Genomic DNA, 14,547 nt, shown 5'->3' on the forward strand with positions numbered 1-14,547 from the left:
AGTCTAATACTCCCTAGTAGATAACTTCATTGAAGTCGATTCTCTTTTCAGGGATGTAGCAAGGTCAAAGGAAATGACCAGGGAAGGACAGGTTGTGAGAACCAAGTGAAGGGAAAGACAGTTGACATTCAAAGGGTAACAGTGCATTGTGCTGGGAACGTTTTTGTGTAAATGTTAAATGGGTCCCCGCATTTAACCACCTGCTTCTTGTTTAGAAGGGTTCAAATGAACAATTTCAAGCACAATTGAGTTACACTCAAAAGAAAATCAAGTGTAATTTCCTAAGTTGCTGAAGCAAGGGTTCTTCTATGGAATAGCCATTAGTAGCTCTAAATCCAATTTGACTATATTTGAAATTTAATGCACACTGTTCAGTGGCACCTGGAAATTTCTTCATGCAGAGAGAAAATTACAAGGTAGACTTTTTTCAATGGGTGTGTGTGTGTGTGTGTGTGTGTGTGTGTGTGTGTGTGCATGCTTTTCAAAACTTACCTGGGTCATATTTATTATGCTAAATGATTTAAGATGAAATATTTCATTTCTTTTTCTCTCTCTTGTGATACTACATTGTCTTGCTTCAAAGATACAGCAGGTCATCTTGAAATTGTGTGCCAATGTAACAACATCTCTAAATATTTACCAAGGAGAGGTATGATACTGAGGAGCCCACATATTACTTTGAGAAGATCCTCATGGCACTGTTTTCATGTGCATTTACAAATGCAAACTCAGTGATCAGTGCTCCTTTAAACCCTTCAGAAGCTCCCTTAACAACAGCAACCAACACAAAGATCTGATTCTTACACACACCTGCTTCCCTGCATAAGTGACATATGACACCCCTGCACCTGTTTTGGGGGAATTTTCTCTCCGTAAGGCTTTTTATTTATGTTGTTGTTTTGTTTTGTTTTTGTTTGTTTGTTTTCTCTTTTCATATTGGATTCACTTAAATGTTTCCTTCCTGGAAGCTTCACCTTGTCAAGTTCCCTGGCCTTTCATGTGAATTGATACCCAGGTCCTAAGTCTTCTCAGACATTCAATATTTGTCCCCATACCAAGCACGATTATGATTTTGTGTAGAGTAGCTCCGTTTGTACCCTCCAAAGACAGGAAGCATCTTATGTTCCTGACTTTTCCACTTCTCAAATCTGCAGCCTTGTTATTTTGACATTTAAATATTTATTACCATGATTTTAGGAGTTACTTAATCGACTCTGAAAACTCTTGGAAACCATCCTCCTTAAATAAATGTTTGCTTTGTATATCTTGTGGGTGTTATATCATTTTCTGATTACATAATACACAAAAACAATATATATTTTCCTGGGCCGGTTTTCCAAATCATAGGTACATAATTCATCAGTCAGAATTGAAATATTTTGACAATGACTCTTATATTGCTGTGTATTTAGCAACAGTATCTGACAAAGACTTATTGACTAAGAGATGAAAGAAAAACAATATTAAAATATTTTAACCACAGAAGTGATTATAATTATAATGTTGTTAGACAGTAATAACAGCCAACTATGGGGGTGGGTGACACCTCTCAGAAAACTTGTGATTAAAAAGAAAGCTACAGGGGTTGGGAATTTAGCTCAGTGGTAGAGCGCTTGCCTAGCAAGCACAAGGCCCTGGGTTTGGTCCCCGGCTCCAAAAAAAAAAAAAAAAAGCTACCCATTTCAAGCTTTAGTAAGCAAGATCTCCTGACCACAGCTGTCCTGCCTTCATCTATTCTCATCTCCTGGTCCTTTCTCTCAGGAATGTGTTGCAGAAGAACCACCTACTGGTCCAGGTCAGTGAAAGGGTAAATCTAACAAGAAACTCTCCAGCTTTAACAATAGAGTTCATTGAGCTAATAGACTTTGGGACTGGTTGATTTTCATGCGTGATTTTTTTCTTTTCTTTCTTCTTTTTAATTTGCAAGTTCTTTTAAATATATAAATAGACAAAAATAAAAGTTTTTATAAATAATAATTGCTTATGAATCTGCTTAGTACTTAGTTAATGCTAGATCATCGGGGTGCTTATTTTTTTAAAAAAAAAAGATGTTCCTTAAAAATAAAACTATAAAGTAGCAAAAGAATTTCAGGACTTTTATCAAGAACAAAGCTAGCGGGTTGGGGATTTAGCTCAGTGGTAGAGCACTTGCCTAGCAACGCAAGGCCCTGGGTTCGGTACCCAGCTCCAAAAAATAAAAAAAGAACAAAGCTAGCATAGTATTCTGCCTGTTTTGCCAAGTTCTCGAAGCATCAGAATTGTGATACTGTTCCCAGATAACCATCATTAGTTTAGATCAAAAGTTCTCCAGGTTTAGACAGGTGGGGGTAATAAAGTTCAGACTGTTTTCTCCTTGGGGAAAGTAATGTCCGATTCTTAAGGTTTTAAACCTGTTTTGTAAGTCAATACTCAGGGAGGTAGACCCTGTGAGCCTATAGCCAATAAGTCTAGGTTGGGAAACAATGCTGAGCAGTACTAAGTAGATAAGGCACACTAGGAAGCTGTAACTCCTGTGGATAAAGAGGGAAGACAGGATGGGGTACCCTCCCTGTCATCCACAGTGCATTCACCTCTAGGGAAAGAACATTGTGGACAAAAGCCTGGGACAGGCTTAAGCTTAGAAAGTTCAGGAAGCAGCAAGAAGGCAGAGTCTCGAGATGAAGAGGGGATTCCAGAAGTGAAGACACTGCCTTTTCTCTGTCCTGGCAAGGGCCATCAAGGACTTGAGCATTTGTGATTTCAAAATGAGATATAAGCAGGTCAAAATGGTAGTTCCTCAATAAATTATTTAAAATTCTGTATGGAGTGGGGGAGACGGGAGATGACTCGGTGCATAGGTGCAATAGCTCTTCTTCCAAAGGACCCAAGTTCAATTCCCATGACCTACATGGTGACCCGCAACCATCTGTAACTCCAGTTCCAGAGGAGGCCATGCTGCTTTCTGGTCTCTTGAACACTGCGAACACTGCATCCATTTTGTGCACATATACACAGGTAGGCAAAGCACATGGATAAAAATTAAAAATGGAAAAAATTAATGCAAAATATTGAAAAGATAAGAACAAATTGTCCAATGTGTCATTCAGGGGGAAAAAAAACAGCTTTAAGTAAGTATGTCTCCTGACTTTGAAATTCTAAAATTCTGTATAACTTGGTGGGAAAGAAGGAAAGAGAAGAGGGAGGGAGGGAGGAAAGGGGGGAGATTCCAGCACTACCAGAACCAGTTCTCAATCCCCAGTACCCTGCCTGCACTCTGCATACAAATATAAACACAGTTGTGAGAGAGAATGTGAGCACATGGACACCAACATATGACACATTTTTCTTTTATTTAAAATAGAGCTCTTTATGCTTTACAGAAACAAGTGCATCGAGTGCTTAATTCATTGTCTTTGCCACTTTCCAAAACAATATGCTTTCTGAAAATGCATACATAAAAATATAACATTTAGGCAGAGAAGTATGTACACCTGGAGGCGGTGGGAAGTTATGCAATTTGTATTAAAAAGCTTCAAAATAAATACTTTTTATGACTTGCTGTTGGCAAAGTTAAACCTTTTGGTATGAAGGCTATCGCTGAGTTCTTAACTAAATTTCTAAAATATGACTATCTCTTAACAATATAAGTATATATTACTATAAAATGCATATGTTCACAAATCCAAAATTCAGGAAACATCTGAATGGCATACATGACTCTGTGGAGCTCTGTTCAACCTTCAACAATGAAAACACAGCCACACACTACAACTCCCATCTGCGCATTTTAGATACAATTTATCGCCCAGTTCTTATTTTAAAACCCAATTTATTTTTTCACAGGCCTTATGTACATTCATTTGGGCCTGTGGAAGCCGACATCTTTTTACAGACTTAAGAATACCAGCGAGCTTACACAAAAAGGTCTTTACAACAGTGATTCTGTTCACAGTAGTTCAAGAGTTCAAAGCATGTTTTCGCAATGTCAAAATGCAATGGTTTTGACATGTGTAATATGTTCTTAGGTATAAGAAGAGAGTCACTACCCAAAGAAAAGTATAATTAGTATTAGTGTTTTAAAAATTAATCCAAAATCCTTTAAAAAAGATCTGAATCTGATCTCTTTTTTAGGCCATTTTAAAAACTGAAACACCAGACAAGTGTGAATAATCCTATCCAGTTCAGGGTCAGGAGAGTACAGGGGCTTGACATAAGCCATTCTAGAAATGAACTAGAGTCTAATATTTTACTCAGATACTCTCATTACATCAATAGGACAGAAAACTGCTAGACCTTTTAAATTGCCTAGTTACTACTGTTTGCCAATGAAACCCCAAACATATTAATAAATGTCTTTCCATAGTTGACTTTCTTAGAGCCTCATGTACAAGCCTTCCTCCATGGATAAAGCAAACGAGTAGGTTCATCCACGGAATGAAAACTTAGTGGATGTCTAGACATTGAGGTTATTGTGCCTTGCTGCCAATGACTTGGGTCGAGGAAAAGACACACCCATCACCAGGATAAACGGTGCAACTCATTCACTCTTGGGAATACAGAGATTAAAATGTCAGAGTATTCTTCTAAATTCTGTGTTCAGTTTGCATATGTCAAGAACCATTTCTAAACATAGCCTCTATTTCATAATAATGGATAAGCCTGAGCATTTTGTGTTGATATAGAAACATATAATGTCCTTTTCTGTAAGTTCTAGAATTGTGTCTAGAGCGAAGAGCTAGTTCCAGTGCTCGCCTCAGTCCTCAGCTGCCCCAAGCTGTTGAGTTCCCTGTGGAGAATCCCTGTGTGGGATGTTTGCTGGAAAGGTGAATTTCTTACCTCACCCGGACTGTGTGAACAGTCAGATTCCTAAAACCCAGGGAAGAATTGCATATTCCAATGAAAAGTGTTGGGTCCAGGAAGAAAACTTCTTGTAGTATAACATAAAAAACAAGGAGAAAATACATTTCTGGCAGTATTAAAATGAGTATAAGCTGGAACTCATAATCTCCCAAATGTTGTGTTCATCTATGACTAACTGGAGAAGAATCCTGGCAGTTATCAATAACAAATTTCAGAGTGGAGATTGTTACCTAATTTCAGCATCATCTACATTCCAAACAGCATGGCACACGGCTTAGTCTAAAAACATGGCAGAAGCAGAACTAGAGAGATGGCTTAGCAGTTACGAGCACTGGCTGATGCTTTTCCAGAGGACCAAGGTTTGGTTTCCAGCATCCAAATGGCAGCTCCCGACTACCTTTAATTCTAGTTCCAGGGAATCAAACTCTTTCTTCTGGCGTATCCAAGCACCAGATAGGCATATGGTACACAGACCTACATTCAATCAAAACTTCCATAACACATTAAAAAAATACAAAAATAAAAATAATTCAAGGGATGGCAGACATAAGACAATGGCTCAATTATCACAGATGTAACATGAGCACTCACATTGTGGGATACGTATTTCACAGTCTTTGTTCAAGTCACTGTTGAAGCAGAATTCAGCATTAAAGCAGAAGCAGACATTCTTTACGCACTAGCCAAAAGCTACAATATAACCAGGCAGTCTAACTCATGTTGAAGAGAAAGTCACGTCTGCCATTAACAGGGCCCTCTTCCTAGTGTCAAGAGAACAATCACTGATGAACTGATGAGGCGAGACCTCTTATACACAGTGGGGAAATTAAAACCTTGTTAAGAGGTTCCATGTGTAACAGTCTGGACAAGGCTCAAATACATGAAAGGACAGAGCTATGTGGAGTGCTGTGGGCAGGGTTCAGGAAATCTGCCACTGGGAGAAAAGGATGCCCAAGACAAAACAGATGAGAGAAAGAGAAGATAAACGACACTAAACATAGTCTCCAGTTTGTGTACCAAATCGCCTTTCACCACTCCAACACGAAAAGGGAAAAAACAATACATGCAGGAAGGGAGCAAGGAAAGTCTGGAAGCTTCTCTAACCATTATTCACACTAAGAATACTTTATTTTTCCTTCCTTCCTTCCCTCCTTCCTTCCCTCTTTCCTACCTTCCTCTTTCCAGTACTGAGGATTGAACCTGGATCTTTTCACATGCTAGGCAAGCCCCCTCTGCCCCTGCTCTACGTTCCCAGCAAGCACCAGAAGCCTCCACGCACTAGATTTCTTCAATTGCCTTTCCAAATTTATCAGCGATCCGTGGCTTTTCTATCTAGTTGATGACTATTTTTAGACCCTTGTTTGTCTAGTTTCATCTTTTCCCAGTGATCTTGGCCTGAGCCAATTATTTTAAGAGAAATGCACCAACAAGTAGGGTCTGACCATCGGCACTGAGTTGCGTGTGATATTAATGTGCAACAAGGCAGCGTTGGATCCATGCTGATTGACCTTTCCATAGGTAAAAGTGGGCGAGGCTGCGGAAGTAGGTGTTACCATTGTGTTTCTCCAACCCTTAGCAACCATCTGGCGTCTGTCCTTCAGTTTCTTCATCTACAAACTATTAGAGCCAAGGTATGAGGCCCGGAGTCCCTTTAACTTTTTAAACAAAATTTTTGTGCTGCAGCATATATGAAAGAATTTATAATGCTAAGGGATTTCTTTTCCGTCATAAGTGTACAAAGATGATGTTAAATAATAGGTATGTTTAAAATAATTAAAAAGTAACTATAACTTTGGAAGAGGGTGAAAGAACATTAAGTTTAATCGTAGGTGGAAGATAATGAAACAAAGCTAAGGGGGCAGGGAAGCCAAGCACCAGGAAGTCTGTATTAGCATCCTGGGAAAAATGTGAACACTACAGAAATTATGCTTAATATTAGATTTTTAATGAATGTTTTGAATTCTAGATTTTCTTTTTCCTTCCTTTCTTTCTTCCTTTCTTTCTTTCTTTCTTTCTTTCTTTCTTTCTTTCTTTCTTTCTTTCTTTCTTCCTGTCTGTCCCTCTGTCTGTTTTTGGTTTAGTTTTAAAGAATCCTGAAAAAAAATTAAAAGCCCTTAAAACAATGAATGTCTTCCATAAGATAGTGAATAAAATTATAGTATCAGGATTTGGGATTAGAACACAGTATTGTTATCCGTGGAGATAATACATTCACAAATGAGAGAGAGAGAGAGAGAGAGAGAGAGAGAGAGAGAGAGAGAGAGAATAGCTTCAAAAACTTCAATGACATCATTACAGGACACTAAGCATAAAGATTTCTGAGCGCTTGATAATATTGGTCTTTTTCAAATTATATACAGGAAATGAATATTGAAGAATTCAGCTACCAACTTGGATACATTTGTTATTGTTCCCTAACTCCCTAAATTTTGATAGGAATCAAATTTTCCACATTTTAAATGAATTAATTTAGCCATGTGAATTTTCATATTTACTTTCAAGAATCAGTCAAAAACCATTGCCTGCCAAATAATTTCAAGTTGTTCTCTTGATCCTTGTATGGTGGCAGATGCCTGCTCCTTGCCTTCAGGCAATGCGCTAAGTTCTTCCGTGGGACTTTTGCTTCCACTCCAAGATTGCCCCGAGTTTGCTCTGTCTCAGGAAGTCCCACGGATGGCAAAATTCCAGGACGGTAGATTTTCCTTTTGTTTAACCATTCTGCAATTGTAGAAGCACTCAAAGCAATAAGTTATTGTGGAACATCTGAGCTAATGAATGTATTGTAGATTTTTTTTTCATTTTAAAATAAAAGCTGATTTGAAACTCTTCAGACGTTGCGATCAGGTTACTATTTTCATACAATTATGGAAATTTAAAATGCAAAGTTAATTGAAAAGTCTAAAGATGAAAAGCAAGTGCTGCGCTTAAAATAGAGCATGACAGTCATGTTTCACTTAACTCTCGTGGCAGAACATAAATTAAGAATTCTAGATATGACATGCCAAATATTTTAGACGCAGAAGGATGCATACAACAGAGTCAGTGCTGATTACAAACTTAAACGCATGACTTATAAGGCAACAAATTCATGCTCAAATGTAGACAACAGGTAATGCGTTCCATATTTCAAAAAGTGATGCTGTGTGTAAACCCCACCATTTCTGCATACAGTACTAAAAATTCATAATAGCATTCCTAAGCTCTATGTTAAACCCAGAGCCAAAATATCCACAAGGAGCAAAGCAATGACGTCCGCTTGCACCTAACAAGATATTTTTGCTCATAACGAAATTTAAAAGAAACGAGTGCTACATGAAATCCCATCAAAAACACGTAATATAAAATTGAACTGCATAGATATGTACAGTAAATCTGCCTTATGCTCTAAAACTTACTCTATGTTTTATAAGTGAGCAGTCTCTATGTAGAACTATGTTGAGAGTTAAGCAAAACTACAACCTCTATTGTTCCCCGTCTTCTCTTTAAGATTATTCATTTGGGAATTACAGTTCAGTGACAGAAAAACGAGCAAAACATCTCAAAAAATGTACCAATGTGCAGATTTCTCCACTGGGAAATCTGAACCAAGAATATATAAGTTAATGTGTGTATACTCTGAAATAAATTATAAAACATAATGACCCAAAATAAAGATGTTACAGCATCCTCTCTTTAAAAAGTCTAGTAAATGTGTTCCCCTAACAGTGGTGAGTGGAACAGGATAGAGTAGGTTTTTTTTCATTGGCTATTTCAGCGCAGCCATGGAAGTAAATAATTTCATTCCCATCATGTAGAAACTGAAGTAAGATATTAACCGCAATCCACATCACCCCTCGCACGGCTTTTCTTGGCATCCGTTCACGTAGGCGCACCTTTTGATACTGATGATATAATTAGACGGTAATATCCAAATAAAGATCCCTTCTAAATTTGTTGCAGATTGGAAGTGATTTCCAGACCTATTCTAGAATCCATTGTCACACAGAACTCACAGGCATCCCACTGCATATTTTACCTGTCAATTTACTCTCTTGCCTCATACTCACATGCCTTTTCCCACTCCCGAATTAGACTTTAAAATCCCTGAGGGCAGGACCTATCTATCTTGTTATTCCCTCTTGTACCCAATATTGTGGCAAGCAAGTTACGGGGTGCCCTGTGCTTAAGAAAATGGATGAAGGCATGACTGGGAATGGAAAAATATGCAAACCCCAGAGCTGTCAGGGCGTTTGCTTCTCTTATCTCCACTTAGTCAAATGAGACGGATCCAGTAGCACATCTCCACAGTGAAGTAGACACCAAGTTGCCCTCTTAACGGAAAACATAGCTATATCCGTCAGAACGTTATTTCCCATGTTGGACTTTAGAGAATACCCAAATGCTGGATAGTAAAACTTCACCCTACTTATAATAGAAAGGCTGCACTGAGTAATCAAATATATGGCCTTAAAAATATCCATGGAATGTGTCTTTACTGCCAGAACCATCAAAGAATAGAAGATGTTAATATGTCCCTCTTCAAGAACTTGTCAGAGATCACTTCCGTTCTAAGGACATCTAGGCAGAAGAAAGTTCTAAGAAGTGGGGTTAGGGAAGCAGTGTTTCAGAACACTCAAAGACATTGAATCAAATCATCTTCGCTAAAGCATATAGTACATTTGAAGGAAACATCTGGTGTCCTGTTAAATATTCTATATCTCAAAAAAGGAGAAGAGAGGTAGACCTTCTAAATCTCTCAATGCATGGTCCAAAGGCCAGGAATGTCTTGTAACAACCAGTGTGACCCTCTGTTACCAGTAAGTGGTTAAACTCCTTTGAAAGAATTCTCTTAGTTTTTCTCAAACTCTTCCCTTGTTTACCTTTCTGTACTTTTCTTTCCAAATATGTACCTCAAAAGCAGTGGCTTCTTAAGACATATATCTTTAGAAAATATATGCTTAGGATTAGTCAATATTTGGCAATGTTCAGAAAACTTTTTTTCATTATTGAATGACATGATGATGACATTTCTATGAGGAAATTCTAATAGATTGATTCTGAAATTCTAGAAAATCTATTATGGTCTTACAAAATATTCAATGTACTCACTCTCTATATGGCTAAATTTAAAATATTACAGCTGAAGATGCTCCCACGGGGGAAGAAAAGCACGATGGGAATTCAAGGGACCACAGAGGCCAGCAAACTTCACATTGCTAGTTGTCACAGGCTCTGTGAGCAGCCCTGTGGCTCTGTGCCAGTTCACAGTGTTGGAGAGATCCAGACCTCTGTTACATATCAGGAGTAACAGCGCAGGTGGCTTTCAAACTACTTAGGGAGAGCTGTTGTAGTGGTGAAGAGTGGTGAACAGTCAGAGAACAAAAGTCCCCAGAACATGTTCTCACTTCGATACTCCACCTTTCCAGTCTTTAGACATTAAAATTCTGAGCAAATTTTGCTTTTCAGGGATCCAGCTAATTTTTACAGTTCCATTTCGCTATAACATCCCCCAGTTCACATTTTAACTACGTCTTCATCTTATTTGTGTGTACTCTTGGTTCAAGTACAACAAAAATTTGGTTGTTTTTTTTTTTTACTATTGTATGTATCTTATAACATCTTCCTCCTTAAATAAAAAGAAAAATGAATAGTGTCACCTTTAAAAATAAAAGTACGGACAACATGGAAACTGGGAAAGTCAAGACCTGCCCATGCTTAGAGTTATCTTTTCATGCTGCCTTTGGGACACTTCAACACTGTAGTGAATCATCTTTGAGGTAGAACTAAAACAAAACACAGCAGAAAAGAAACGAAAACATTTACACAAAGCAGGAGACATGAAAGAGAGTGGTGAGGGCTTTCCCGTCGCCTGTATGCGGCCTTAGGCCTTACAGTCTTCCTTGACACACAGCTGAGAAATGGTCTTCTTCACGCGCAGGGCGGTCAGGCGAGCTGCCCCGTTGGCATACCAGCACTCACGCATTATTCTTCCCATGACCCGGAGCGCCTTCAGGAGAGAAAGACAGCAAAGGTTTAAAGTGCACACAACAGAGGATAAAAGAAGGAAAGTCACAGTTCAGGGAACGGTCGAGGAAACTGGGCCAAACTTCTGTTAAAAAAAAATCGTTTTTAAAGACACAAGCGTTAACCTGGCAAACACTAGCTGAAATGAAACCGTTGATTTCTCGGATGCGATGACGGCTATTTTTGACCTGCAAGCTCACAGCCCCAGTACTGGGGAGGTGGAGTCAAACACAGCAGACATTCCAGGCCAGGCCAGTTCCATGAAATCCTGTCTCAAATAGAACAGCTAAAACGTGTCCTGAGCCACGGAGGGCTGTGGAAACAAGTGCGAATTCCAAGTTACCTTTAACCAGATGTGCACGAGCATGAAAAGAAAGTCACCAGACTGACAACTAAGATCTACACTTTCACCGTTCATAATCGCCATGTTGCAAGCGATGATCCGGGATAAATAGAAAGACTCAGTATGAATGAACTTTCAAAGAAAAGAAGGCACACTTAGAGGAGAAGTCAACTTAAAAGCAAGAAACTTGGGGCTCCAGTGGCATGTGCCTGCCTTCTGATGTGGAACCTCAGAGATGAGGGGCTGCATGTGAAAGACAGGAAGTCAACAGATCGCAAAGAGAATAGGTTGCAGATGGAGGGGCGGAGCCTAGATTTAAACATGAAGCTTGAGCTAGTGAGACGGCTCAGCAGGTAAAGGCACCTTGCCACAGAGCCTGGAAATCTGAATTTAATCTCGGGACCCGCATGCGAAATGAGAAAACTGATTCCTGCGGGTTGTCCTTTGGCCATTGCCACTATGATATGGCACATACATGTATCTCCACATACATGTAAGAAAATAAACATACTAAAAATAAACGTGTGCTTATGAATCTCCCCCCAAGTGGACAGTCTCTAAGAAAATCCACTTACTTTGACTTTTGGTAAAGAAAAAAAATCTGTCCAAATTTTCTCAGTAAACCTAGACTCATAATGAAATCTGCATTCGGAGAGGGGGAGGGTTGCCAATCAGCAAAAAAAAAAAACAAAAGTTCTTGGTGTGAAAATAAAATATCTCATGGATATGTTAAATGGCAATTGAGTCATACCTGAGGCATAAGCAAAGAAGTGGAAAATAAGTCCACAAGGACAAGTATACAGGTGCCAAGGCAGGAAATACAGGTGACAAAGAGTAGACTCTGAAAGGTTTAATACAGCCACTGAGTTTTTCCAAAAATAGAAATGGAGACAATGAGGGAAGAATTATCTGAAGACATATTATCACAGAATCTAGAGCAGAGGAATGTCACAAGTCCTTGGAATGAGAGCAGTCTTTGTTCAAACAAGTTTAACTGCAAAGCTGGGTTCAGTGGTGCACGCTGTGACATCAGAACTCAGAGGCTGCAGCAGGAGGATTCCTGTGAGTTTGGGCTACATGGAGAAAGCTTCCCTCAAAAAAACCTGAAGTATCTGCAAACAGAAAGACTGGCCATGAGACATAGAGAAACTGCAGGACAGGAAAGTTCTTAAAAAAACAATTAGAGGGCTGGAGAGACGCTCAGCCTTTAAGAGCACTCCTTTTTTTCTTGCAGAGGACCTGGGTTCAATTCCAAGCACTCGAGTGGTGATTCACAGCCATCCATGACTCCAGTTTCAGGGAATCCAAAGCCCTTTTCTCAGTTCTCTGGGCACCAGGCACATACATGGCATTCACACATACATGCGGGCAAAATATTCATTCACGTAAAGAATAACACAAATTAAAAGCAAGTAGAGAAGACATTGAGGCCAACTTGTATTAATATCAAAGCCTATTTTTATGTAATCTAAAAGAAAAAAATATGTAGCAGTATAAAAAAAGTTTTAAGGAACAAAACGTTTCCTGACACCACTTTCGGGTAATATATCAGAAATCCCAGAACCACAGGAAGCAAGAATGAGCAGAAAACTGGTCTAAGTGGACACCTCAGAAGAATCAATAGCTTCAAAGCTTGTTGAACATAAATATTTACATACTATCACTTTCCTTTTACAGTGTGTGTGTGTGTGTGTGTGTGTGTGTGTGTGTGTGAAGAAAGTGTCATATATCCTTGAGCTAGAGTTACAGACAGTTGTGACCCACTATGTGATGGCTAAAAACCGAATTCCGGACTTATGTGAAAGCAGCAAGCAGTCTTAACCACTGAGCCATCTCTCCAGTCCTTAAAAAAAATGGATAATCTTATTTGTCAATTTGACAGCATTTAGAATCTCCTTGCTAACACTTGTTTAGGTGTGTCCATGAGGTTATTCCCAAAAAGGATTAATAGAAAGTAAAGGATCTACCTGAAATGTAGATCCCACTATCCCATGGGTTGATGCTCTGGGCTGAATGACTGCTGCTTGGTTTTATGCACCCCTCAATGATGGTCATGCACTCTGACCCTCTAGGACCATGAAACTAACTCCAACTAAATGCTGTCTTTTTAAGTTTCCTTGAACATGGTGATCTTCACAGCAATAGAAAATGACTAAGATATAACGTGACCAGCTGCCTGGTGTTCCTGATGCCGTGCCTTTTCCACCATGATGTTACCTTCATGCTTAGAGCTAAATGTAACTCTTTCTTCCTTAAGTTCTTGTCCTCTGGTATTCTATCACAAAACTCACTAATACATTTAGCAACATACTTTTGAATAATGCTAACTACAAGTCGATTATGATCACCAATACTAGAATAGACAAAGAAATTCTATTATATCCACACAGAAGAATGCTACGTAGCAATGAAAATGCACAGGTTTTTATATGTCTGTGTGTATTGAAAAAAATAAGAGGGAGATATTTAACAGGTTTTGCTCATAACTTTCATAAACACATAAATGCAAATTTTCAGGATATACAGATGTGTGGCAAAATCTAAATAAAATCAGGGAATGATAAATCATTAATATCAACATTAACCACTTAGCAAGGCAGAAAATTCCTCAAAAGTTTCTGAAAATGTCTGCTTTTCAAACTGTATATTCATAAGTTTTCATTTAATTGTTATCCATTATATCACCCATGTGAGTACGACAAATAATATTAGGAAATGAATTCTTTCAGTACGGTATACAAGACTCTAAGTCTGTTTCTCAAATAAACATGGAGTTGAGATAAGTAGACAAAAGACAAAAATGCTAACACTTTCCTTAAAGGAAAGAGTTAGACTCCTGGAAGAGGGAAAGAGATGCAGTAAAAAGACAACTAAGTAAAACAATTCTGTAAGAAAATAAAAAGTAATGGTGTCACCTCAAACAGCTCAGTTACTATGCTCAACTATGGAAGAAAATGAAGAGCAGTGATTGGGGTGAAGATGTAGAAGCACTGAATAGGGGATCCCTGCCCTTCCTCTCTCTAGCACTGTGTGTATGCCCGCCATATTGCTTACAATTCAATATTGCTTGTGAAGACAAGACAGATAACGACTGGATCTAAGGTGAGGGGGCTTATCTGATGAGGGAGATTAAGCTTCAGATAGTCTGAGATCAAGCATAAATTACCAGTTACAGTACAATTACCCACTGACTTTGCCCATGTCCTTCAGTTTCAACCTCCTTGCCCTGTGATGGCTCCATTCCACTGGTTCTGCTAAGAGGTAAGAGAGGAAACTATGTATTCCTTGTGCGGAACCCTGAAGAGCCAGGCTGCACCTCTCTTTCCTCTCTTTGCCAGATCTAGAGACGTGGATGTCAGGGA

The 14,547-nt window shown here is 38.9% G+C and overlaps 1 protein-coding gene across 2 annotated transcripts in view; it reads right to left on the bottom strand.

The window, feature by feature from the left end:
- Nucleotides 1-3,310: 3,310 nt before the first annotated feature.
- The window catches only part of Acvr1c (activin A receptor type 1C), a 76,931-nt gene continuing 65,694 nt past the window's right edge, over nucleotides 3,311-14,547 (bottom strand). The window contains exon 9 of one of the 2 annotated variants that reach the window (XM_039104246.2): nucleotides 3,311-10,825. In XM_039104246.2, coding sequence (XP_038960174.1) covers nucleotides 10,700-10,825 — 126 coding nt within the window. In that variant the 3' untranslated portion in view covers nucleotides 3,311-10,699. The remainder of the gene's footprint in view (nucleotides 10,826-14,547) is intronic. The other variant, NM_139090.2, reaches the window with a different exon arrangement.

This window comes from Rattus norvegicus, chromosome 3 (genome assembly GCF_036323735.1).
Source record: "Rattus norvegicus strain BN/NHsdMcwi chromosome 3, GRCr8, whole genome shotgun sequence".
Classification (NCBI taxonomy): domain Eukaryota; kingdom Metazoa; phylum Chordata; class Mammalia; order Rodentia; family Muridae; genus Rattus; species Rattus norvegicus.